General features: G+C 51.7%; 1 protein-coding gene across 7 annotated transcripts in view; it reads right to left on the bottom strand.

Moving 5' to 3' along the window:
* The window catches only part of ADGRB1 (adhesion G protein-coupled receptor B1), a 380951-nt gene that overhangs the window by 134922 nt on the left and 218448 nt on the right, over window positions 1–27581 (bottom strand). For all 7 annotated transcript variants that reach the window (XM_024102700.3, XM_065586325.1, XM_065586324.1 and 4 more), the window contains 7 exons: window positions 26998–27192; window positions 24671–24739; window positions 20631–20739; window positions 18696–18839; window positions 14178–14253; window positions 10783–10885; window positions 9543–9586 (listed from right to left, as the gene is read on the bottom strand). In XM_024102700.3, coding sequence (XP_023958468.2) covers window positions 9543–9586; window positions 10783–10885; window positions 14178–14253; window positions 18696–18839; window positions 20631–20739; window positions 24671–24739; window positions 26998–27192 — 740 coding nt within the window. The remainder of the gene's footprint in view (window positions 1–9542; window positions 9587–10782; window positions 10886–14177; window positions 14254–18695; window positions 18840–20630; window positions 20740–24670; window positions 24740–26997; window positions 27193–27581) is intronic.

The following is a 27581-nucleotide window of genomic DNA, read 5'->3' as shown; positions in this document are numbered from 1 at the left end:
AAGATCTGCACTAGTCCGAGCAGGAATTATTTGCAGGCAGTTCTCTGGCTTGTGTTAGACAGGAGGTCAAACTAGACAATCACACTGGTCCCTTCTGGCCTTGGAATCTATGAATCTTAGCATATAATTTCAAAGGTCCTAGCCTGATCGACTGCAAAGCAGAGGGAGGTGTCAAAGCTGTTGGCTGACACACCATGGACTGAACCAGGGACCTCCAGAGCTAAAACCAGGAGCTGCTAAAGCTCTGTAGCTGACATCCATACCAACCCCATACCCTCTGTGCATTGGCACGGGGAGGGGATGTATAACACACCTCACCAGTGAATGCCAAAGGCATTGCCCCTCAATGAGAGCTATTTCCCCCCCCACCTTCAGCCAATCGGGGCACAGCTGTTCAGAAAAGGCTGCAACTATTCCCTGGTTTTGGTGTTTTTTTGTTTGGGGTTTGTTTGTTTTTTGGGAAGGAGAAAATTGTTGCTATTGCTGCTTTCTCCCCACTGTCCTCCAACTCAAAAATGGCTGAACGGCCTTAAACGTCAAACACAAAAACCCACCGTCCGAAGTTCAGCCCCAACGGTGCAAGTTTTCGAAAGCTACGACAGGAGAATGGAAACAATTGTGTAACCAGGGCCGGCGCAACCCATTAGGCGACCTAGGCAGTCACCTAGGGTGCTACAATTTGGGGGGGTTAAATCCGAGCCCATCGTTACACAGAAGGGAGTTCTGGGGACGGGGATTGATGCTGAAGGCAAGGATTGCTCCAGCAGATGACATACATAACACAGGCAATTATGCATTCAGACGGCTTCAAAATATGTATGATTTTCCTTTGGAGACTCCTCAGCCTGTACTTGATAGGCTGAAGGGGCTGTTTTGCAACCACATGCTAATTTCTGAGATCCCAGCAGAACCCTGCCAATGCCTTTCATGGCTGACCTGTTGTGCTGTGCCCCTTGCTACTCCGCTCCCAGCCTCCCCTCTGCCAGTGCATCCCAAGCCTCACCTACTGCATCCCCTGCCGTTCCCAACATGGGGCTCCGCTCATTTCTACCAATGTACCCTGCCCCAGAGCTACACTACCTCTGACTATTACACCACACAGGTCTCTCCAAGGCACCTCAATTCTATTTTGTAGCACCCGCTCCTATTCCAGCCCTGTGCTCCCACCCTCTGAAAGGATTGGGAACACAAGGCTGCGCTTCAGCTAAGTTACTATTTGAAAAGAACCCGTGTCCAAGACCTCAGTGAGGGGCTCTGAACTCTAGCTCAGAAGATACACATTTCCGAACCAGAACAGCCCGATGGTCCATGTCCTCTGGCAGCTGCATAAAACACCTAGCACAATACTGAACCACGGGCTGGATTTGTTCCTGAGCCCAGGTTCTGGAGGACACAGGCTTGACGTTTTTATTCTAGCTAGCCAAGCCGCAGAGCAGCCCTTGTTCCTATAAATGCCTACCCTTAGCCCACTAGAGGGACCTTGATAAAAGGCAAGATCTGCATTCCAAAAGTTATATAGGTTAAAGGCTTTAAGTACTGGAACAGAGGATCTTCCCCCAGGAAAGATTATAGCGTCCTTGAACTAAAACCATGCACTCCTAGAGCACCTTACCTTCAAAGCACTTTACAAACATTTTTTTAAGCTTGCCAGCTCCCCTGTACAGTCGTTATTATCTTACCACTCACTGGCTGGGAAAACAGAGGCACCGGGAAGTCAGGGCTTCATTCTGCCACCCTTTCTTACACAGAGCAGTGCTTTACTCCTCGAGTAGTCAGACTACCAGTGTAAGGGGGGTAGAATAGGTCCCTAGGTGACTTGTCCAGGATCAAAGAATCATTCTGCCGCACAGCCAGGTGTCGTACCCAGGAGTCCTGGCGCTTGGTCCCCAGCGGTACCGTGAAACAACACTGCCAGCCCACTGATCCTTTGGCCATGGGAATGTAAGCACCAGGGGTTTCCTTCTCGCTGCCGTTGTGCAGCTGTGGAAGTGAAGGCACTAAAAAGGAGGCGCAAAGGGAGGTGGAAAGTAAATTCCCTGAATGCAGAAGCCAATGAACAGAATCCATGATGACTCCATCCGTCAGGTACCTACCTGCATCCCGTCTCGGAAAGCGAGAGAGAGAGAAGAACCTGCCTCAATTTTAACTTGAACAGTGCTGCTAAGCAGCTGATGATTACCTCAGATGAATGCCCCTGGAATAAAGCCAGCCAAGCCCAAATCATTCCGCAACTTCAGCTTTCAATTTACCCAGCTGTTGCCAAGCTCATTAATCATACTCGCTGCACCCAACACAACAAACATTAGCGTGCGATCGTCTCCCCTCTCATGCTTCAAGTGAAGGATTGGGGCCCCAGTGGGAGTGGGGGGGGGGGAAGTGGGGGGGACGGTGACTAGTGGACCTAGCAGACAATCACCCAAACGGGCTAGGATTAATAAATCAACAATCCATTAATAATAATACAAGCTTAAATATCTATCTAAATGCAAATGAACAAACCCTGGATTTTTTTTTAATATTATTTAAAGTGTCCTGCCTAACAACTCCATCTTGGGAAAGCAGATACACAGATGACAATTGTCTGCTCTAATTGCAATTTTACGGTTCAACCCTTCATGGCCCATGGATTTTAAGTGGCCTTTAAAGGGCCACTGCCTGGCTTTGGCTGTGGTTTAAAGCTCAGACGGCTGCTGCCTTAGGCAAGGACTTGAGCATGGAGATTGTTTTGATTTTTCAGGTGAGCTGCAGCGGTACCTGTTAAGTCACCAAGTCGGCAGGTATCAACCTGAAAGATCGTTGGCTGCTGGCTTGCTTGGAATAAAGAGGAGAATAAAGTGAGATGGATTTCTTTGAACATTGGGTAATGATGTAAGACTAGCATCTGCCAGAAAGAGATGGTTGTCTATCTACCTATCCATCCCCAAAGAATTCCTCAAGCTAGCTACATATCTATCCGCATACAACCCCTCAATCTATGAACCTACTTACCTATCCCTATACATGTCCTCTTTATCTATCTATGAAAGACCAGGTGGGTGAGGTAATGTCTTTTATTGGGCCAACTTCTGTTAGTGAAAGAGGCAAGCTTTCAAGCGCCACGGAGCTCTTCTTCAGGTCTGAGGAAGGTACTCAAAGTGTCGCCACTAAATACTGCAATTCTGCAAATATCTATCAATTATTTTCGGTGTCTGTCCTTCTCCCTATATTATTGGCCTGATTTTGAGCACCAACTGCTCCCATTGATTCCAGCTGCAATGCCGGGTGTTCAGCACCCCTCAGAATCAGGCCTTCCCTCTTTCTCTCTCTCTTTCGCTCTGCATTGTTACGTGCCCATGACTAGAGCGTCTAGGGTAGGTGAAAGGAGGCTGGAGATCAGTGATATGTGAATGTTTTAACTCCCCTGCCCATGAGCAGTCCCTAGGCTACAGTTCTAGGGGGGCTCATCTAGGGTGACCAGATGTTAAGGGGAAAATATCAAGACCACTGCGGGGGCGGGAGTGGGGGGGTGAGGGGGCGTTTTTTTTTACACTCACCCATCCGGGAGTTCGACGGCAATTTGGCGGAGAGCGCTTCAGTCGTGGACGGTCTTTGGCGGTATTTCGGCAGGGGTTAATAAACCTTGCCACCAAAGACAGAAGCACTCACCGCCGAAATACCGCCGAAGACCATCCGCGACTGAAGGACTCTCCGTCGAATTGCCGCCGAAGACCAGGAAACAAAATATCGGGACAAATGGCGTCCCGACCGTACTCTGATCGGGACGCGGGACAAACGCCTCAAAATCGGGACAGTCCCGATTTTATCGGAACGTCTGGTCACCCTAGGCTCATCTCCTGCCGATTTTGCCCTGAAGCCAGGGGAAGTCCTGTGCACGTGACGGGAAGCAGAAGCGTTTACATTGGTCAGGAGCATACCTTTCTTCCCCAGCAAAACACCTCCCAGGGAATCGTTCTCTGCCTTTTCTTTCTTGGCAAATTAAACACCTGATCCAAAGTACACCGAAGTCAAGAGGAGTCTTTCCAATTCCTTCCATGGGCTTTCATAGAATCGTAGAATGTCAGGGTTGGAAGTGACCTCGGGAGGTCATCTGGTCCCACCCCCTGCTCAAAGCAGGACCAGTCGATCAGACCCACTAGCCCCCTGCTGGAGTACTGGTGTAAGAGGATGTGGATAGACCCCATGAAATCTCTTCTAACAACAGGGCTGTCAGGGGCACACAATGAGGAGTCAGTCAAAACCACCCTGTACATAGCTCTAGGGTGTTTTGGGAGGCGCAAGGCGCATGAGTTTATGTTTAGGAGCGAGGATGGTGCCATGCAGCAGTATGCGACCTGCCAATAGCAGAGAAACCCTCACAAGTGCCAAGTGAAATAGGAGTGGAAGCTGGCAGTCTCAGGGAGCGAGGCCCCACAGCCTCCTGGAGTTGTCCACTTTCTTAGCCAACGAAAGACCAGCTGCCCCAATCCTGACATGTGAGCAAAGCTTGGAAAACGCTGTGCAGCCCCATCCTGAGTCAGCCCCCTCTCCTAAGTGAAGGGCATTTTCTGGGGGGGCGATACCTGGGGGATTGGCCGTCAATCACACCCTTGGGAGCTGAGCGCCTGTATTTTAAGTTCCAGTGTCAGCCAGCAGAGAAATGAGAAGGTCTCAGCCTGTTTACAGGGGTTGGAGAAGCTACTACAGAGAGCTGCGGGGACGGCAGAAGTGGCTCTTACGTGACAGCCCAAAGTTCGAGGGATTTTATATAATGAACAGATCCATATCAAGCTTCGGCTAATGGAGAGGCAAGAGAGTCCTCCAAGTTACTCCCAGCTGATCGAAGACATCCGAGAGGAGGAAGAGAGGCAGGCAGCTGAAGAAGTCTGTCCAGCCTGATCACCCAGGCCAGCCAGCACAGTACCCCTGAAACTCCCCTAGCGTGCTGGTCGTGAGCACTAAAAAGGAATTTACACAAGACAAGAGCCCTTGTGGGTCACACTTATTGTTCACATTCCAATAGCACCTACAGCAGGGGTGGCCAACCTGTGGCGCCGGAGCCACATGCGGCTCTTCAGAAGTTAATATGCGGCTCCTCGTACAGGCACCGACTCCGGGGCTGGAGCTACAGGCGCCAACTTTCCAATGTGCCGGGAGGCGCTCACTGCTCAACCCCTGGCTCTGCCACAGGTCCTGACCCCATTTCACCCCTTCCCGCCCCCTCCCCTGAGCCTGCCATGCCCTCGCTCCTCCCCCTCCCCCCCAGAGCCTCCTGCACGCCACGAAACAGCTGATCAGGAGGTGCAGGGAGGGAGGGGGAGGTGCTGATTGGTGGGGCTGCCAGTGGGTGGGAGGCGCTGGGAGCAGGGTGGGGGGAGCTGATGGGGGGCTGATGACATATTACTGTGGCTCTTTGGCAATGTACATTGGTAAATTCTGGCTCCTTCTCAGGCTCAGGTTGGCCACCCCTGACCTAGAGGCCTTAACTGACATCAGGGCCCCCTGGTGCTAGGTGGGGCACAGACATTAACCCATCATCAGACATGGGGTCAGGAAGGAATTTTCCATCGGGCAGACTGGCAGTGACCGTGGGTGTTTTTTGCTATCCTCGGCAGCGTGCGGGGGGAAGGCCACTTGGCAGGATTATCTGGGTATATTTCACTTAATCATTCTCCTGCCATTCCAGGGGCCTCAGGTGCACCTCGGTCCCTACTATTCTCTGCAGTGGCACATAACAGTCTAGTCTCCTGTGGGCTGTGATACTTTGGTCTGATTTTGGCTGTTGCATATAGTGTGTGGGTGCAGGGTGGTGTTGGTGGCCTGCAGACTGGTGCTCCCCTCTGGCCTTGAACTCTAGGACACATGCTAAGAGACTGTCCCGATCCCTCACGAGCTTGCAGTCTGAACAGACAAAGGGGGACAGAAAGGAAGTAGTAGTATTATCCCCATTGCACATATGGGAAACTGAGGCACTGACCGATTGCATGACTGGTCCACGGTCACAGAGGGTGTATCTAGCAGAGTTAGGAATCGAACCCAGGTGTCCTGATGCCCAGCCCAGTGCATTTACCACCAAACCCTCCTTATACTTTCAAACTTGCACAGCGCTCCTGTGAGACCCCCCCAGTACCATTCTATTTCACACAGAGGGGGAGCAACTTGTCCCAGCCTACAGTGAGACTCTGTGTCAGAGGCGGGGTTAGAATTCAGGCTTGCCTGGCTCTGAGCTCTGTGCTCACACCAACGGACCATGACTCTACCACACTGAAAGCAACCACCTTTCCCAAAGTATGCGCCTAACCAAACTCAGACCACTGGCCACCCATCAACAATCAATGACCAACTGCCTGTAAGAGAAGCAGTCACACCGTGTGATTCCTTTAGTCTATGGGGCCTGCTCCGGCTGCAGTCTATGCACCGGAAAGCATCAGTGGCCGCAGCTGCACCAGCGTGAATTTCACCCCCTGCTGCTATTGGGATTTTCTTTTCCTTTAAAACAATTCTTGGGCTTGATCAAAAATACAATCAAAGTGCTAGACTGCACAGTAGATTGATTAACCTTTTTGGTGCTGCTACGTTATCAGAGACCCAGTACACGCTGCCTCTAACATGAACAGGCACTTAACTTTGGAAGTATTAACTTGAGGTCACAGAACTATGTACTCATTAGCAGAGCCAGGGATAGAATGCAGGAGTCTTTGCTGCAAACCATACCATTGTCAGAAACAGCTGTCCGAACCCTTTGAAGTTCAGAGGTTCAGCTGAAGCTTGGGGTGAAGGGTCAAGCCTCAAGGAGAGAAGAGGACATGGGTTACTTGGAGAATACTCCTGCTGCAGAAACTTTCCCAGGCATCATCAAGGGCAGCAAACCCGCCTGAAAACGTTATGCAAACAGCTTCACAGCTCCTTCTGCCAGAGCGCACACAAACATATCTAGCCCTGGCATTTCCTCCAGTGGAGTCTGCAGCTGCAGTCTTCTTGGCGCTTTGAACCAGTTTGGATTTTAAATGCCGTTGGATGAAAACACAACGCACCAGAGCCTGAGAAACAATCTTCCAGACGGACGGCAACAGATCTTTCTGAGGTTCTGGAATTATAGCACTGATAACAGACCCCCCACCACGTCAGCACCTAGAGTGCGCCTGCTTAGCTCCGAGCTAACGGCACGTCCTCTGGTGTGGCGGCGCGTTGAGGACTTCGGAGTGAAAACACCGCTAACGTATTGGCTGACAAGAGACAGGATAGGCAGTAGAACGAGCTGTTCTGGTCTGATCACTTTGCGGGCAGTGATCTGAAGCACCTGGCTGGACCAGGGCGCCAGACCCCCAAAGGCTGTCTGAGATAACCATACCACCTTGAACGCTGCCCCCGTGTCGGCTGCCTTCCGCTGTCCCCCCCCCTTCCAATGTCCAGCTCTGCCCTGGCTCTGTCCCGTTCTATTCCTGGGTCCTGTCACGTGAGCCTCCAGGTTAGTAACGGAACCAACACAATACCTGCCCTGCTGCAGCCCTTTCCAGGATCAGCCGCATGGGGTCGGTCAGGCCTCTGCCATGCCGACAGGTTGTATTGCTAGCCTGCCAGGAGCGTAGTCAACTGAAACGCCACCGCAGCCCTCCCCTCTCGTCACATCAGGGCTACACGGTGCACTTGTCTTGCTCAGCTGAAGGGGAACAAGACTCCGCAGTGCACTTGCTCAGCCTGTAACACCAACAGACCCCGGTCGACGGCAACCAGGATCGAACTCGGGACCTCTAGAGCTAAATGCATGAGCTAAAAGCCCTGTGGCCCTTAGCTAAGACTGTAACAGACTCATTAATCTCTCTAAGTGGTCTCGGTGCCACTAGAGGGGACAGAACACTACCCCCAGAAGGTGTGTGGTTTACACCTGGATCTTAGCCTCAGGCCTGGCGTGGAGAGCAGCTGCAGCTCTCAGGATATGGTTCACACTCTGAGAGCAAGTGGGGAGAGGCCGAGGGGGCGGAGAGAATGAGGGGCCTGGGCTCGGCCCCGTCCCTATTTGCTGGCCATGTGAAGAGGGGCGGAAGTGAAGAGGGGTGAAGTAACCTCACTCCACAGCAAGAGGGGAGCAGGCAGGAACTGTGGCTCTGAAGTAGGGATCCTTTCCAGAGCTCCTCCTGGCACATCACAGCTACAGACAGCCCCTGGCTCAGTCTAGCCCCTAGTGAACAGCGTATACAATCGCACCTTAGCAAACACCAGGGGCTACCCACATGTATTTGAGCAACCTTTGGTATTAGCTCTGCGGCTCCCGGTTGCCCTGAGGTACACTGGGGTGATTTCACAGACATGCCTGAAGGCATCACTGCGTTCATCAGATTGAGCCTGTGTATTCATTTGTGCTAATCATTGTCCAACAACAAGTGTATCCGCCGGCTACAAATGTGCCTAAGTATAAGTGACTTAATGGAGCCAAAGGGGGAAGATCAGAACTGTTTTCAAGATGATGATAATAATAAATAATAATAATAATAATAAATACAGAGCTTTGTGCATTTGAACCCAAGGAGTGAAACTGACTATAAACAGAAAATGAAACCAACTGACCCCCAGACTGAGACACAAAAATAAACCAGAGAGATGGCAAAAAGTGCCAGTAAGTGAGGTATTTCTGATCCTTTTTGGGTTTATTCACATTTTTTCACCAGCTACTTCTTATGATAAAGCTGCTCTGACTGACATCTCCTCTCCCAAACTGTCAGTCCCGATTCCCTGTGGCAACTATCAGGTTTTTCACTTAGCTGATCAACAGCACATCAGGAGACCCCAAGAGAGACCCGGACAGGGCTCCAGATAACAGCATTCCTCATAGGAATCATCCCACCACACCAGACCAATGCACCACCTACTTCCATATATTGAGCCTTATTTTCAAAAGTGGCCTCTAATTTTGGACCTTTCCGGTGCCCAACTTGCACTGACTTTCAGAGGGTGCTGAGCACCGACAATTCTGGCTCAACACCTCTGAAAATCCAGGCTCAACATTCTTCATCCTGAGCACCCCAAAAATAGAGGCACCCAAAATCCGAAGCCGCTTTTGCAAAATGATGGCCAGTCCCCAAAGCTCCCATGGTAAATGCAACTGCCTCTCTGGTAGCGGGAAGCTCTTCTCATCACTGCTTGGATACTTCACACCGTGGTGACAGACACAGATCGGTGGAGAGACTGGAAGCATTCTGCAGATCATCGGTGTGTCAGAATTTGGGTCACACCCTGGAAACAAGTGATCTGCAGCCTTCAAATATACGACTTATCTCAACGGTGTTTCTGACAAAGAAGGCAACGGCCTAGCGGCAGGTCCTTATTTGGATCCCGTTTGCAAGGATGTGAATGGAAATTGCTGAGGGAAGTGGGAGAAAGATCTCGCCTTCCCTTGCCAAGGAAGCTGACAGACAAAGCCAGACGCAGGAAAGAGATGAATGGTGAGAGTGAGGGGCCCGAGACAGTGACACCTCATCAGCTGCCTCCCAAAACAGACCCACCCTGCCAAGTCCCAAAGCTAATGTGCTCCAGAGGTGAGGAGAACAAATCAAAACCAGTGGACTTACACATCGGCTTCGTCCCACAGGATGCAGGTCTGGTTGGTGGTTCCCTGGCAGGAGAGGAAGAAGAAAGGGGTGGGAAGGGAAAGAAAAGGAGATTACGGCTGTGCTGCCAACAGGGCATCTACAGAATTGACACGGGCACGGCATTGAACATGGCATTAACACACAGCGGTGTTTCAAACATGCCATCATAGACCTCTGCTTTCTTCATGGCCATCTTCCGCTGTGGCTCAAGGGCCAGGGGAGAAGTGGAATGTACCACGCCCTAGTGATCACACTCACACTCATCAGAGCATCAAGCAGGGAGCTTGGCTCATTGTCTGATAGATCTCCCCCTCCGTCTCCCCACTCAGAATCCCATCCGACCCTCCTTTGTTGGAGCTGCAGGGTTGCCTGTTCTCGCTGGGCTCAGTCCTGCTCCCATGGGCTGCAATGGAAGCAGGACCGTGTGTCTGTGGTATGAGTTGATCCTGGGGGAGAACCTGTGGCGAGATGCCACATGCCCTCGATGCCCGCTGACAACAATGGGAGATTTACCATTGGCTGCATCAGGGCTCGAGCCAGGCCAATGCTGAGCGCTTTCGAAACTCCTCCCCATGCGGGGGCTGGAAGAGGACATCCAGACTGGGAGACTGGAGGCACAGATTGGCTCTTAGACATGTAAATACTCTTCCTATGCATCCAAGGACTGACTCAGATATCCTGAGCTGGCAATGGACCTGCTTTTAAGGTGCCAATGACAACAGCGATCCACACTTCTCTAGCATTGCCTGAGAATTGCAAAGCACTTTGCAAACATTCATGAACAAAGCCTCTGCCCTCCGACGGTCAGTATCATTAGCCTCATCTTATGAGCAGGGAAACCGCAGCCCAGAGAGGCTGTGACTTGCCATGTCCCATGGTGAATCGGAATCAAATCCTGGGATGAGACGCCCTGTCTCCCGAGTCCCTGTTACATCGCCTGCCTTCTGGGTTAGAGAAGTGGGTTCCCTGTAGTGAGTTTCACTGTGCAGTCCAAGTTCCCAAGGACAATCACTGAGGAGGGAGTGACAGCAGGACACCAACGCCAACCTGATTTCACTGTGTCAGGCCTGTAACCTGCAAGCCTGGGCTAGGAGACGTGAAAGGGTCTGGCGGTGATGTTCACAGCCCATCCCCCCCCAGAGAGACCTGCTCGGCTTCACGCTATCGCCGACACCCAAACCAAGAACGTAACTCCTGACGCCGAGGGCAGGGGACTTACATTGTACAGGTGGGAGAACTCGATCTCCAGGGGCGTGAGCAGAGTGCGGGGAGATGGCTTCACAGTCACCGAGATGACTTTGGAGTTCAGTACCGTGGCGTTCCTGGGGAGAGAAGGAAACCAGCACTTTAGAGAGGACGGAGACGGTTACACAGAGAGAGACCCACTGGGCTACCTGGAATAAGCCCAGCTACGACCATAGCAGTACGCTAGGAGTGGAATCGGTCCAATCCATGTAGTCAGCATCCAATGCACTTCCTGCTGACAGACCCCACCTCGTTGGTGTTCTGGAGCCCCTGCCAGCTCCACTGAGCTCCCTCTGGAACGAGAGCACTGGCCCGGCAGCACGAATGGATAACAAGGGACCCTCTAACCCACCAACTCCCTGGCACGGACTCGGGTGGCTGCATTAGCCCCTCTCCTGGTACTTCAGTAACACCTGCTATCCCCGGATCTCAAAGCCCTTCGCTGAACCCGTTAACCCTCACCACGCCGTGGGTAACGGGTGCGTACAATGTTATCCTCAGATAGATGGGAAATTAGAGAGACAAGGGGGGTGAGGTAATAGCTTTCATTGGACTGGATGAGAAGTCAGAGGCCCAAACTTTCAGCCCGGGGTGTCTAATGTTAGGTGCCTAGACTGACATTTTCAGGAGTGGCTAGTGATTTGGGGGTCCCCACTGGAGATGCCATAAAGGGGCCTGATTCTCGGAGGATGGGTGCTCAGCACATTCTGAAAATCAGGCCCCTTTAAGGTGTCCTGAGTTGGGCACGTAAAATCAGACGTGAATCGTGGTCCCCATGTACTAGCCGGGAGCTGTGGGGCTCAGGTGACACATAGGCACCTACCTGCAGACAGCCACATTTGGTTGCCCATGGTGGCAGGGCTGGGAATAGATTCCGGGACACTCCCAGTCATCACTGCACTGACCACTAGGGAACACTCCTTCCCTATTCTGATTCTCACTTATCCCAGGCATGTTTTAAATCATTTGCTTTTCATCAGGGTCTCATTTTCTATTTACCCAATCACTATTGAGGAAAGGCTTTGGGCAGCCAGTTTCTACTCTGGAGTGACGGGGGGCAGAAGGGGGAGTCAGACTTTTAACGCTTTGACTCCCTCTGTCCTGCCACCCCCTTCAACTCCAGACTGTGGCTTTGATACCAAGGGCCTCCATTTGGAATGTCACTCCTCTCTCAGGGTGGATCTCCTAGAGCTGGAAGGGACCTTGAAAGGTCATCAAGTCCAGCCCCCTGCCTTCACTAGCAGGAGCAAGTACTGATTTTGCCCCAGATCCCTAAGTGGCCCCTTCAAGGATTGAACTCACAACCCTGGGTTTAACAGCTCAATGCTCAAACCACTGAGCTATCCTTCCCCAGCTCTAAGGCCACAAGAATTGTGGGATCAAAGAAGAAATGTAACATAGTTAAAAATAAATGTCTTTAATGCGATGTGTGATTAACCTGTGGAACTCACTGCTGCAGGAGATGATCAAGGCAAGTCAATAGAGAGGAGACCCATACATGAATAAGACTAGCCATTGTTATTTACCAGGGTAAATCTGTAGTGACTCCTTTTGTTTAAATGGAGTGACTCTAGATTTAAACCAGTGTTACTGAAAACAAAATCTGATCCTTATTCCTCCTGCTCCCAGGAAATAGACTGATCACCAGTTGGGGTCAGGAAGACCGTTACCCTATAGTATTGTATTGCACGATTAAGTACATTATTGGGGCTACTCCCATCTCCTTGCAACATCCCTGTTGGACAGAGGAATGATGGATTTTTCCTCCGATCCAGCATTTCTTCTGCACAGTCACAGGAGATTCAGGGCTGTGCATTGTTTAAAGAAAACTGGCCTTAATTAAGCAATGCCATAAATCAGGACCCAGGGGAGAATGCCCTGGCAGAAACTCCTGCGGAAGCCGGTTAGCAGCGCCTATTCACCACTCAGCCAGTGCACGCTGAAATACCTTTGAATCCTTTGCATCCAGGATGTTTATTGCCCTTCCAGTCTCATTCCCAGCGCTGTAATGGAAGATATTACAGAATACCGTCCCTTGGCTCACTAATTCTAATTCACTAGCCACCCGCCATTGCCAGCGCTAAATCTGTAGGTATTTCAACGATTATCAGCGAGGAGAGATGCCCTGGTGTTTATGGTAAATGGGCTCACGCTAATCAGTCCAGAACAGATTTAGAAAGTGCCTTAGGATGCTTAATTTACTGCCTCAGTACCAGCCTCAGAAAAAAAAAAAGAGAGAGAGAGGAAAAGAAAAGCCATTGCTGAGCACAAAGGCTTCAGCGCCCTGAGGCACTTTGCAGAGGCCTGGAACGCTGCAGACATGTGCAGCCATCCGTGCCACTCTCCTCCGCTCCCCGAGCCCGTCTTGAGCAGTACTGCTCTCGAATGGCACCGTGTGGCAGGCAGCTCCTTTCCTGAGCATGCAGCCCCAGATCTGTCAGGAACACGGCGACCCGAAATGCCTCACAACGGGGAGGGAGAGTGGGGGTGATTGGGTACAAATCCGCCGTGGGGAGGGGATTTCGATGCCACAGTTCTGCTCTGGCAACATATGCCCCGATCCTGCCCAATGCTGAATGCCCTTAGCACCCGCTGAGATCCAGGGAGGCGGGAGCATTCAGCACCTCCTTGCGAGGAGGAAATAGGGAGCGTGCCAGGGAGAGAAGGGACTATTAACTCTTTGGCCTCCCCTGCAGCTGTCCTGAGTCTGGGCAACAAGGCAGAGATTTGAGAATTCATTTGATGAGTGGGTTTTGAGGGTTCATTCGCCAGCTCTTTCCACCTGTGACAGGTGCTGCATGATGCCCAGCGCTGGCGCCAGGGACAGTGTCCATCTCACACGGGTGTTGTGTCCCCACTGCTTGTGTCTCTCTGGAGGGCTATTTCATTTCTCATCCAGACAGATCCCAAGGAATTATGATCCCAGGGAACTGCAGCCCATCATGATCTCAGCACCAGAGGAGATGTTCGCTGAGAGGGCAGGGTTCTCGCCTGCCTCTTTGTAGGAGCATAACACCTCAGGAAGTAGCTACTACTTTGTGCTTCAGTGAGCAGAAGGGAAAGCCCTCCCTGGCGCGGCTGGCCACGTGATGTGCATTCCTGCACAAAAATGGAAAAAATCTTCCTGACCACCCTGAAAGTGATCATCTTATGCCCTGAAGCATGAGCTTGGACTGAGCCAACTTCACGTGCAGCACCAGTTATTAGTGGCCCAAAAGTTATCCCTGCAGAACCAAATCCTCTCCCTCTTATGCAAGTAGCTCCACTGACTGCTCAGGTCCTGCCTGGCCCCTTTAATTTCCAGTCGAAGAAGCGGGTTTGGGGCTGTCCGAGCGCTGAGGGGCTCCAGAAAGATAAGGGTGTCCTTACCTCTGGAGCGAGAGGATGCTCCCCAGGTTCCGGTACAGCACGGTGCCCACCACGAAGACGGACGAGTCATCTGTCTCTGCAAAGTGGCAAAGAGAAGGGAGAGAAAGACAACAGCACTGTGACGATCAGGGACGGTGAAAGCATCATCAGGGCCCGAGGGTAGTTTATGTTGGGCCCATCCTGCAAGCATTAGACTTCAGTGGGAACACATTCAGTGGGGGTAGACAGGAGACAGGGCATGGGAGTAATGAACACAACAGGAAGGGGGTCTTTGTGGAGGCTGCTGCACTCAAGCAGGACCAAACACGTCTCCTCGGATCTTCACTTCCCCACAGGCTGAAATTTCCCCCCTGTGCTGAGGGCCCAGGCAAGGCCTAGGTGCCATTTATTAGTTTCAGCGGGGCTGCTGCAGTGGGTGCCTAGCCTGGGACAGGTTGAATTTCTCCCTGCCTCCCTCCCACAAGCCGCAGCACCTACTCTCACCACATAGGGGCTCCCTATGGCCTAGCCTGGCTCTCAAAGTCATGGACAAGGCTCCGCTGCCCTCAGCACCCCACAGGCAGCGCTCAGCACCTCACCGGCTCGGACCCTCTATAATCACACAGGCCCGAGGCCCGTGTATAGGCCTTGAGCTTTAACTGGACTGAGCCGGACTGGACTGTTCAGAACTCCAGCTAATTCCTCTGACAAGGCCAGGACAGGAGGCACATGCTGGGAGTCTAATCGGAAGCAGCAGCCACCCTGGCAGCGGCTGAGTGGACGCAGCGGTTCGTTCACCGCCGGAGATCTCTAGGCGGGCTCCGCGAGCAAATCCGCAGAGCGGCTCGGAGGAGAAGGTCGCTAGCCCTCGCAGATCAGTTCCGACGACGAGCCGTCAGGGAGCCGAGCTGTACCAGGAGGACTCCAGCAGCTGAGCGTGGGAGATTTTCACCCACAGGCTGCAGAGCCCCTGCCTGACCCAGACCCGTCTCCATCCCCGCACGACTCTGCACTTGACATCAGGCTGTTCTCTTCTCTCTCCGGAAGATGTCGCCGCCGTCGGTGAAAGAGCCACGAACGCCGCATGGCGGGGCCCGGCTCCACTGGGCTGGCTCCCTCACGCTGGCATGATGGACCCTGATGCTATCTGACACCGCACAGCCGGGGCAAAAAGGCCAAGAGGCCGCAGGCCCTTCAGTTCTAATCCCAGATGAGCCTCCAACTCGTTTGTGTGACCTCTGGGCACGTCACTTGCCCTCGCACAACCCAGCTGGGAAAAGCAACAACCCCCCTGAAAACCAGATGCTACATCTGAGCAGAAACTTAATGGGTACAAACGTTTATTTGTTCTCTGGCCTGGTCCTGGAGATCCCTACACAGACAAGATCCCCCTCCCCTCCTTTGTGGTAGGACCCCCCCACACACATACCCCAGGCTCTCACACTCGCATGATATCACAGGTGAGCAGAAAACTTTAACCCCACGGGCCTGATTCTCATGTACACCCTTCTGGGCATGCAAAGAGGCTGTCATGTAAATGAGATTCGGGTCTGAATTTCTTGGGTCTTTATCAAGACTTTAGCGACGGAACTGCTCCGTCTTATTTATGTGCAAAGATGACAGAACAAGAAGCAATGGTCTCCAGTTGCAGTGGGGGAGGTCTAGTTTGGATATTAGGAAACACTATTTCACTAGGAGGGTGGTGAAGCAGTGGAATGGGTTATCTAGGGAGGTGGTGAAATCTCCGTACTTAGAGGTTTTTAAGGCCTGGCCTAGTTAGGAAGATTTAGTTGGGGTTGGTCCTGCTTTGAGCAGGGGGTGGGACTAGATGACCTCCTGAGGTCCCTTCCAACCCTGATGTTCTATGAGTCTATGAAATTACACCAACAGGTTACCTGGCCTGGCACAGTGTTTTATCTTGATTATCCTTTCTTCAGTAGCCCAGTCACTGGAAGCTGCGCACCTGCACACAGAGCTGTGAAGATTTTTGAGCATTGGCCTGCTAAACCCAGGGTTGTGAGTTCAATCCTTGAGGGGGCCACTTAGGGATCTGGGGCAAAAATCTGTCAGGGACAGTACTTGGTCCTTCTGTGAAGGCAGGAGACTGGACTTGATGACCTTTCAAGGTCCCTTCCAGTCCTACACTTCTATGAAGATTGCATGCCCGGCTCTAGTTGTGTCTTGCAGGCATGACGGATGGCCGGTTTTAAAGTTCTATGGTCGGCTCCTCAGCTGGCGTAAATCATAGAATCATAGAATATCAGGGTTGGAAGGGACCTCAGGAGGTCATCTAGTCCAACCCCCTGCTCAAAGCAGGACCAATCCCCAACTAAATCAGCATCGCTCCCTTGAAGCCAACCACTAATTCCCACCCGCTGAAGACCGGGGTCTTTATTTTAGTGAGCTGCAAAGCGGTTGTTCTATAAAGCAGGGGTGGCCACACTTACTGACCCCCCGAGCCGCATATGGCAATCTTCAGAAGTTCAAGAGCCGGGGCGCGCCTGCCATGGTTTGGGGCTTCAGCCCCCTGGGAGGTGCCTGCCGGGGCTCGCTCCTGCTGATGTTCCGAGCCCCAGTAAAAGAGCTGCATGCACTCACGAGCCAGTTTGGCCACCCCTGCTATAGAGACAAACTGTGCCCCGGTATTCTCCCTGCCGTATGCATTTGCAAAGAAGAGATGGGCGTTAAAAAGAAGTAAAACGCGTCTCCCGCACAAGTAAGATATCGAAAAGGACCGTCTTTTGCTAATATGATGCTACAGGATAAGACGCAGGAAATGCAGCTCCGGATGGGATGGAAAAGAATAATAATGTAAGTCCTAATTTGGGGTAGCTAACCATTTATTGTGCTTGTTGTAAAGGACGTAATGCAGTTTACAAGGCAGTGATCTCTTCCTAGCCTGAGCTGCAGTTCTGGATTTAGTCTTTCCCCTGCTACTGACTCCCTGCTTGACCTTGGGGCACTCACTTAACTGTGCTGCACTTCAGTGTCCCCATCAGCAGAATGGTGGTTCTAATGCTGATCTACCCAATGGGACGGACTCTGCAGCTTCATGAATGGCTGTGCTTGGAGATCTTTGGGTGAAAGGTGCACTGGGAAGCCAAGGGATCACGTCAACAACTCGGACAGTCTCCTGCCTTTGCCTCAGCAGAGGACGGTGCCGTCTGATGAAGAAAGCGCAAACTGCCTGCTTTCACTGATGAAGCCAACCCACACTGGGCACAGCTACAGAGAAAGGGACAAGGTGATGGCTACTCCCCATTGCAGGCACAATTTAGGCTCCTTTTATTGAAGTACTAGTCTTAAATATTTAGGACCCAGGCCTGCAAAGAACCGAACACCTTCCACGCAAAGAGGAGCCCCGTGAGCTTACTGAGAACCGAGGCTGACTTCAGTAAGCGGCGTCTACACCCAGTACCCCACAGGATCATGTTTTTGCAGCTGATCCCAACCTCAGAAGACTTGCTGCAGCTAACAGATGGTCCACGGAGTAGCTACAGAATCAGACCCTGGCTGAGTGCTCTAGGATCTGAGCCCTGCAGTTTTCCTTTAAGAGCTGAGATTCAGGATGGCTTGGCTTATGCTCAAGCGAAGGCTGGATTTGCTCGGTTTGCTCCCCCTCTCTCTCCCCATGCTGTTTGGGCCTGATAATAGACTGCCGCGGAGCAAATGACCCCCGAGTGATTAATGCCCCCTTTCCTGCAGCTGATGTGTGGTTACAGAGGATTACACACAAGAGGCACAGACATCACTCCAGCTACACGGCCACTGCTCATCCGGCGGCCAAGTATTGCCTGCCTGCCCGGCCGCCAGAGCCAGCCAAGCTAATAACCCGGAACGTTACATATCCGCCGCACGATGAATGGCAACCTTTTCTTCTCCCTCCCTGCCTCCCCCTGAAAAACTCCCTCCATTGCCACTCGGCACTAGGAGCCTATTTTCATGAAAAATACAAATCATTAAATTGGTAACACTGCTCCCAAACCTTTCCAAATGCCAAGACGTTCGCTCCCAGAGAAGCGTCTTTGTGTGCGCTGGTTAACGGCACCGAAATGATGCCGCAGACCAGAGAGAAAACAACACACAACCCCCACTGAGGGCTGGAAGGAACCAGTTCAGGGTCCAGCCTGCACTGGGAGGGGACGTCCTGCCCAGCTGATGGCTCGCCTGGAACCCAGCGCATCAGGTTCCTCTCAGACTAAGTGGAGCGAGTAGGTTATTATTGTCTGCAATGTGCCTCAGGTGCATTGCTGCTCTGGGGTTTGGCTCTGCCTCCAGCTGTTTTCTAAGCAAGAAGCTGTTGTGTCTAGTAATGGATCTGTGCCCAAATCCGGGACGTGAACGAATCTCCTGAACTTGCAGGGGAGCTCAGAACTGGATCTAAACTACGCCTCATCTTTAAGGCTCAGAGCTGCGTTCAGGGCCAGTTCCTCTTGGGCAGATACTCGCTAGCTGAGAGCAGAGCTTGCGGACAGAGCGTAAATGATTGACGCCCCCTTGACGCTGAAGAACAGCGATGCTGCAGCGGCACTCCCTTACCTGCCAGCCCCGTAGAGAGGATGCTCTTGGAGATGGTGACCTTGTCCTCGGAGGTCCTGGCCCAGTCCACCATGCCCCTCCAGCCTTTCATGGGGAAGCTGATGTCAGTGGCTGCATTGGCGGGGAGTTTGTGGATGCTGAGGACTTGAGGAGAAACAGAAACAGTGAGTAAAGCAAGGCCCAAATGGCCCGCTCAATATTCACACTTCCACCACTGAAAAACCTGTAGGTGCACTAGCAGGACAGGCGCTTGGCAAGAGTCAGTATTTGCTCTCACATACACGGGTGTAAATCCAGAGTAACTCCATTGTCTTCGTTTACACTGGTGTAAATCCAGAGTAAACTGACTTCATTTACACCAGTGTGACTCCAGAGTGACTCCAATAACTTCATTCGCATTGGTGCAACTATGAGTAGAAATTCAGTCCCTGACCATTCAGAGACAACGAGCACCCAAAATTTTGGATTTTCCGCTCTTTGAAAATGCGGCCCTCCATGTCGTATGTACGGTGCAAGGGGGAGCTCAGACCAGACAGATGGCGTTCCTTTAGCCTGGAGAGAGGTCAAGGCCGTGCGTGAACTGTCTCAGAGAAAGCCCCTCCTTGCCCATTTGGCTAATGGAGCACCTTGGGGCAAACCCCTCTTTAGCTGGTGGGACGGTGCTGGTAAGAACAAGCAGGGCTCTGGGAAATGTCTCTCCCTGCCTACCATGAGTTGAGGCGACTGGGGATTGAGAAGGGATGAGCTGTGAGCATACGGGGCTTTGTGATCTTGGTGGCCAAGGGTGTGGATGAAAGCAGAGGAAGCTTTAGCCAGATCCTGTCCAGGAGAGCTGGGATCTCTGGCATGGCAGAAGGTATTTGTTCAGCGAACGTCTGTACATAAAGCAAGGTGATAGCAGTAGGCAGGTGGAGCTGGAGTTTCTGTTCACTGAGCAGGATCCCCATGCATCCTTCTGTTCCTCCATACTTCCTCAGCCTCTTCCACCCTCGGATTAAACTCAAGACACCTTAACCCAAATGCTGCCCTTGTTCCCAGCCATATGACCCTAGCGATGGCACTGGGTTTGTACTGATGTGAATGGAGCTGTTAGCCTGACCAATGATGTTTTATGCCCTGGACCATATGTTCCATCACACCTGGGTGGGACACACAGAGAACATATTTGCCTTCTGGGGAGCATGAATGCAGCACTCAGCCTGAGACGCTTGTACCATCCCTTTGATAAACTCTGGAGGGAGCAGAGAGAAGAAGGGTGGTCTTGGGTTTGAATGAGTGGGCTGCAACTTAGGAGAGCCCCGTTCCATCCCCAGCTCTGCCAGACACCCTCTGGGACCCCGGGCAAGTTATTTCATCGCTCTGTGAGGAGAACAACCCTTCCTTTCCTTCAGTCTTTGCCCGTCCCATCTACTGAGCTTGTAAACTGATGAGGGCAGAGACTGCCTCTTCCCATGTGTATGTACCAGGGCTAGCACCAGGACCAATCTCAGCTGAGGTCTCTAGGCATTACCAGAACACTGCTTCTGTTACTGGTGTTGGTCCACTGGCCTGGAGTCCCATCCTTTACAGCGGCTGATTCTTGACGGGAGAGCTGACCTGCCTGCTCCAGCCTCCCTCGGCCTTAGAGAAGCGCGAGCTCTGCTGACAGCCGAGGACAGCCCTGCTTCACTTCACCTCCCGTTACCCCAGAAGCCTTCCAAGTTAGCACATTTCCCACTAAGAGTAACAGCGGGGAGCCTGAGCCCAAGGACCCGGGCTGCATCTGCTCCCTCCCTCCCTCTTACGTGAGAACAAGTCGCTGCTCCCTCCCGGCCCCTGGCCAGCCTTTTCCCCTCCCCAGGCTCACAGCCAGCTCATAAAAACTGCAAAAAGCAACGGCCTGGTTTGAATCTGCCTGTGGAGCAGGGGAGGGGAGCGGAATCCAAACCGACTCACCTAGATTGTCCGTCACTTGGTAGGAATCCCGGAAATCTTTCATGCGAAATCCAATGACATCAATGAAATCCTCCACAAGCCTGAACAGCTCCTTAGCATTCGGCCCCATCTGCAAACCCAATGAAGAGAGGTCAAATATTTAGTGGCACAGATAGCAATGAGCTCACCCTGGGCCTCTCCAAGGGCCAGGGTTCAAGCCAGGCTTATCCCACACACAGAGAGCCGGAAGCATTCTCTGCTCATGCTGGAGTACCGCGGAGTAGTGAACAACCGTGGGGGCAGAGAAATGATCCAAGGAGATAGAAACACGGACAGGAAATGACAGTATAAGATTCGGTTTGGGAAAACGCAGCTGATGGCCATGGAGGAGAATAGTCCTGACCACAACGGGAGGGCAAAACCACAACGGGAGGGTGCTGATAGTGACCTACCAACCTACCCTCCTTCCTCAAGGTTACTTATCCACCCACCAGTCTGGCCCGGGAAAGCCACAGCAGACATTTACAGGTTCCCAGGACCTGCAGCTAGCTTAACGTGGCCAGCAAATGAGACATGCCAGGCCATACCTTCAGGTGGTGTAACTCAGCAGTGCTCCATTTACATCCGCTGGAGGAGCTGGCCTGATGTGTCCACCAACAAGGCCAATGTGATTTGGCGCTGCACATGCAGCGCCATCACGTGATGGGGCAAAGAGGTAATAGATCTGCTCTATGCAAGCTCTGGAGTGTCTGCGCCCAGAGGCAAACCCTGAGAGCCTCACTCATTCAAAACTCCCCTTCAATTCGTGGACTCGGGGGGATCTGGTTCCTGGAATATTGTGCTCAGCTCTGGGAGTCAACATGACTGGAAATCATTGAGCAAAGAGAGGGAGTCCAGAGAGTCCTTGCCCGCACCACTGTTCCTGGACTGAGTACAGCTAGGCCGGTCCAGACTCACCAGACTAAGCAAAGGGAACGTTTTCACACAGCTGTGAAACAGGATGCAATACCACTGTTCGAGCACTGCTGTTACAAAAATCGGGGAGCACATTCCTCAAATCTGGGTACACCAAGAGCATGTCTAAATCCCAGCTGGGAAGCAGACATCGGAATTTAGGCAGGGAAGCGCCTCTCTTAGGCCCATATAGTACGTATCCCCTTGAATGCCCGCACCCAGAATATTTAGATGTCCCACAGGGATGCCAATGTCTGAAAACTGGGGCCACCATGAGCTGTTGTTGGAGGGGATGTTCTGGCCCTTTCCTATGTACAGTTCTCTGTTGAGAGCCTTCATACTGAGGAGTACTGGTCTCTGAACCGCCTGGTCCTACCTCCATGAGAGACTGCTGCTCCCTACCACGGCCCTCCAGCAGGACCCTGGCTTAGACTGTCATGCATACAGCATGGATCATTCCCAGTGGCAGGACCCCAGCTGCTAGAGGTCTCCTTGCCAAAGCCTGGTTGTGTTTAGTGACACAAGGCATGACCCTGGGCCAATGTCTCTAACCTACAACGACTAAACCTAACTCCCCAAACACTCCTAGACTTAAAATTCACACCTGCCTATGCACAGGAGAATGGAGAGAAATAAGGACCATTGTGTTTTGTTTTCTTTATATACCCTGTCACAATTTTGCCTGGTACTTTGATATCAAAGTAATTGCATCTTAGATCGATCATAGGTTGATTGCACAGTTTAGTGATCAAGCATTTGTACAAGGAGCTACCTCTAGAGGGGAATATCCCCAGCCAACCCATAGATCTGCGTAGGAAGAGAATACTGTTAAACAGTCAGGGAAAACTCTCCATCTGAGCTGTCACTGAATATGCAGCGAGAACAGGGGAAGGAATAAGACACTAAATGTGTGTTACCATATAAGAGTTGTTGGGTTTGTTTGGTAGGTTGGTTGGGTTTTTTCTTTTTTTTTTTTAATGGAGAGATGGTTGCTAAAGTCCTGTATTAAAATGGCATGGCAGATAGTGTGTTCCTGCACCTATCCCCTCCGCTAGGTGGACTGAGACTAGATCCAATGTATGTTGCCCTCTAGCGGTTGGAGGATTTTAGAGACACTATTACCAGTGATTCTCCTCTTGGTGCTCATGGGAGAGCAGACTCTGGATTTAGAACTGAAGTTTTAGGCCAAGATCCTATTTCTCATTCAAACATACGGGAACTGGGCATCCATATCCCTTAGGCATGGTCCTCGTGCTGTCTATAATAGTGGAGGTGGTCAAAAGATGAAAGATCCTCTGATTGATATCAAAGCAGCGCAGAAAATAACATCTGCTGTCATGAGAGTGCAGACTGGTCACGCCGCAGGAATGAACATCGGGAGTTGTCAGAGGCCAGCAAGCCAGGTTTACAACACAGGGAAGCTGATAAGGGAAAACCACTGGGAACTAACTGCAGCCGTGAGAAAACTGCAACTATTTTTATGATGATCAACAGGGTTCCTGCGTTGTCATGACAACTCAGCAGAGTCCACTCCACAGTGACTATTCTGAAAGGTGGATGTAGACACGTATTTGCTAAATTGAGCATTCGGTTCTTCACCTCCTCTGGAACCAACCAGGGTCATCAATTTCCAACTATGCTGGGGAAACACCAGCTAGAGGGGCAAAAGGTGAGCTCAGTCTCGAGGTCGGTTCAATACTTGGTCTGACCCCGTTTACCTAGGTAATGCACCCCTCCCCCTATCTGACTCATTTCAGAGAAGCCTCCGAACAGATGTCAGGTGGTAACGTCTTCCCACCATTACTGACCTAGCCCACCTTTGACCTCTGGCAGAGGAGCCAATCCCTTCCAAGCTCAATCAACGTTCAGTGCCTGCTACGCGCCAACAGCACAAACCTTCCTTGGAGCTATTTATTTTCATTTCATTTCCCCTTATGCAACAGTCTTTCCCTCACCCCCTTGACGTAGGGGGTCTCGGATTAAACCGGCAGCTCCTTAGCTGCCAGAGAAGTACAGTGGCCATTCTGAAGAAAATTGATCTTTAAGGTTTCATGTTTGTGCCGGGCAATCGTCTCTCGCTCCTGTGCTGTTTGCTGCCCCTTCTGAGGGGGTTCACCGGCCAACACGGCAGCTAAAAGAGATGCCATATTGTGACCCATGGCTCGTGATCTCCTCAGTGGAATACACTCCACCTGATGGACACCTGTCAGAAACCAGACCTGCCTGTGGTGACGTTGGCTTCCGAGACACAGGCACACTAGGCATTGTGTTCTGAGACGCAGTAAAGTGGAAGAGACAAGGGAAGAACTAGTACCGACAGGGAGCCATCAGTCAGCGTCGCCTGTAAACAGCCTTTGCCTTCAAGGCAGTATCATTTCACTCTGATGCGGCTCCCCGGGGCTGCAGAGAGATCGGCACTGTTGAGCAGTGAGCTCTGCGAGGATTTTTCAGTCCAGGTTAGGGACAGTGGGTAAGTCACCTACATGCACAGGCAGAAAATGCAACTGAGGCAGGGTAAGGATTGGGTAAGACATAGACGGGACATATAGCAGTGCCTAGGCCCAGACAGGGCGTGCTTTATCTGCCGAATTACCCATCATGTTCCCTAACTGCCAGCATCCCTGGGGAGACACCAGGTGACCTTGTGAGGAAAGGGTAGCTAACAAATAAATGAACCCTTGCTCAGCTCGAGCTGAATCAAAGTGTTAGCTCAGATGGCAGAGCACAATCCCGGCCCTTTAAAATCCTACCTGAGTCTTTTCATACAGGACTCAGACTTGGGAGCAATCTTAAAGGGCCAGGACTGCACTTGGCTCTGAAGTCTAGCAGGATCCATTTTCCTGGTCGCCGCTGATTTCTCCAAGCAGGGTCATTCAGCCGACACACCTCTTTCACTGCAAGGCATTGTGTTGGTGTTGCCTAGCAGTGGCCGGAGGAGTTCTAGCTCTTCTGGGTGAAACGGATGCCCATTGAGTACAACGCCTGCCAGGCACACAGAGCGGTGAGATCACCCAACCCAAGGGGAAATGCCCATAATCCCTCCCCCCCATGCCACAGGCTGAGCGCCAGCATTATTTGGGTTGTATGTTTACGTAGCAGGTCCATACCATCTGAGCTTCCTCCCACTTGTCCCGGTTTTCCTCTGACAGCAAGTTGCTGATGATCTGGACAAAGTTCTAGAGAGGCGAGATAAAAAAGGAAAAGAAAGTCGTGATCAGAATATGACGGAGTGGCAGGACGTGCCCCAAAACATGTTAGAGGGCAGAGAACAATAGTATTAGCAAGAAGAGGATCTGCTCTCAGTCACAGAGCACTGTTCTTCCCAAAGCACTGGACAAACCAAAGTCCTGCTCCCAATGAAATAAGTAGCAAAACTCCTACTACCTCTCCTGGGGAGACGAGTCAGTACCTTGCTCACCAACCGAGTGCAATGGGGAGCCAGTGAGCACTACACGACTCATTACCCACCAGGCCACAGCAGAAAGCAAAGGATTCTGCATGCCGTGGAGAGTGCAAGGGATGGGCGTAGGCGGACATGAGGCAATGATAAAATGCCAAGAGGGGTTTTGACTATGAGGGGTATGGAGAGCAGCAGAGTTGCCCACAATACATCTGGCTCCCGCGGGCTCTCTGAGCCCCTCACTTTCACAGGGGGATGGGCTCAGGCTGCAGACCGCAGGCCCAGATTTTGGAGATCTCGACATCCAGGAGTAGTGGGGAGCTGGGGTTTTGGCTCGGCCTATTACAGAGACAGCAAATGCTTGCAAACCTTGGGCCCGGTTTCAGAATTCCTGGCCAGGTTCAGAATTCGTGGGTGTTCTATCCATCTGGGAAAACTTACCGAGGGACATGATGGATTCTCCATCACTTGTGGTCTTTAAATCAAGACTGGATGTTGTTTTAAAGGATCTGTTCTAGCTCATACTGAAGTTATGGGCTTGATGCTGAAAGTGTTGGTTGAGGTTCTCTAGCCTGTGCCAGACAGGAGGTCAGACTAGATTATCATAATGGAAAACCTATCTAGCTATCTAGCCAGCCAGCCAGCCAGATATTTCTCTGGCCCCCATCACCAGAGTATCTGACCACTTCTCCATCATTCATGGATTCTCTCCTCACACCACCCGTGGGATATAGAGCCAGATTATCCCCATTGTACAGAAGGGTGGATGGAGGCACAGGGCAGATTAAGTGACTTTCCAAAGATCACACAGGAAAGCTGAGCGAGGGACGGCACCCAGGTTTCTCCAGCCCAAGTGCAGCGCTCTATCCCTAACCGTCGTTTGGCCCTATCTCGAACAAACAGAGAAGTTAGGTTTCTCCAGCTCAACCACTCCTGTCCCTCCCCACCTTTGCAAAGGTCTCAGCATGTGAGGCTTTGCGTAGCCGTTGTGAGTTAATGGATTTTCTCTGCACACTCTGCTGGGTCCTAGCTTCACTTGACCAAACCTTCACTGCTAAGAGAGACCCTCAGGGGGAGATATTTCACCCCGTGAGTAACACACGGGAAATATAGAAGCCAAGGTACCAAGCAGACCCCTTCTCCAGCAGATCCATCCCCCTTCCACCGAAAAGTCATTGCTGGCACTGGGAGTGCCTTCATGCTCTGAAGCCAGCGAGCACAGGGGCTGCCAGACTAGATCAGCCACTGCTTTATCCAGCCCAGTCACCGGGCTTTATGGAAGAAGACAAAACCACTGCCAGTGGTGGGAAAGCTTCTGGTGGCTCCATCTCCATTATAACTGGGAAAGGGGAATGACAGAATGAACTGTCAGAGGAAGAGGGGCTATCCAGGCAAAAGTTCTGCTGTGTGAGTGAGAGCTAGAGATGTGAAGGCAGGAGATACAGAGTTCAAAGCCATTGATTTTCCTCTCCGTTTTCCCCACCGTTGCAGACACCATGGGGAAGCAGATCCTAGAGGACAAGTTTAATATTTCAAGTTGTGGGCTGATGACCTCTCCCGAGGACAGATCTGTAGCCAGTCTGCATGTAACTGCTGAAAGTAAAGCCCAGGGCAAGAAACCCTCAGCCTTCTCCTACATCAATATATAGACACCTAATACCCAAGGATCAACTCCCCTCTCGGCCATTAGACTGCAATTCCTTCCAAATAAAGCACCAAAATCAATTAGACGCCACAGAAAGTGCAGCTGGGTTGAATCAGCTCGAAATGACTTTGCTCTTCAAGTTATTAGTTCATGAACCAGTGGGGATTGGGTGGGGGGGAGCTCATTAGCCTGGGAAGTGCACATTGGGAAATGAGGCACATCACGGAGGTAAGCAGAGATATTTCTGATTTTTCTCGGCTTTCATCAAGTATAAATAGATTCCAGTGTACGTAGTGGTCGCCCCAAACCCTGTGTGTATGTGCCCGTGCCTTAGACTTGCCCAGTGGCACCCATCCCATCATGACGTGCATCTCTCTTCCTCAGCTCACCTGTACATCCCCAGCAGCGGGGCTGTAATACGCCCTACGGAAGATCTCGGTCATATTCCTGAGTACGTCGATGGTGGACAGCAGGTCCCCGCTGTAGCTGGTCCCATCCTGGGAGATCTCCACGAGGTTTTGGAGCACTTCAGATACCCCTTCTCCCATCAGCCCCCGCTGGGCTTTGGAGAGATGCTCCCTTGTCTGAGACGAGAGAAGAGCACCATGAGTCAAACACACGTTATTGGGGATCAGTGACGTTCTCAGGCCTCAGGAGCACAGATCAGATGATCACCATGGTCCCTTCTGGGCATATGTCACCTAATCAATTCCCTGCCATTGCAGGGGCCTCGGGCGTTGATACACGGGTCTCTCCTGTTCTCTACCTCTACATGACAGTTCGGTCTCCTGAGGACTGAAATGCTTTAGTCTAAACCAAGTTCTTTGGCTCAGTATAGGGTAGCGGGGTGAAATGTAATGGCCTGTGATATACAGGAGATCGGGCTTGATGGTCTAATGGTCCCTTCTGGCCTTCAGCTCCATGCAATCTGGGAGAGTCTGTGATATCTCTGAAAGGTCTTAGGTGGCTATCG

The sequence above is a fragment of the Chrysemys picta genome, chromosome 2, assembly GCF_011386835.1.
Source record: "Chrysemys picta bellii isolate R12L10 chromosome 2, ASM1138683v2, whole genome shotgun sequence".
Lineage (NCBI taxonomy): Eukaryota > Metazoa > Chordata > Testudines > Emydidae > Chrysemys > Chrysemys picta.
Note: the sequence above shows the minus strand (reverse complement) of the source record. Positions and strands in the feature narration are given on the sequence as shown.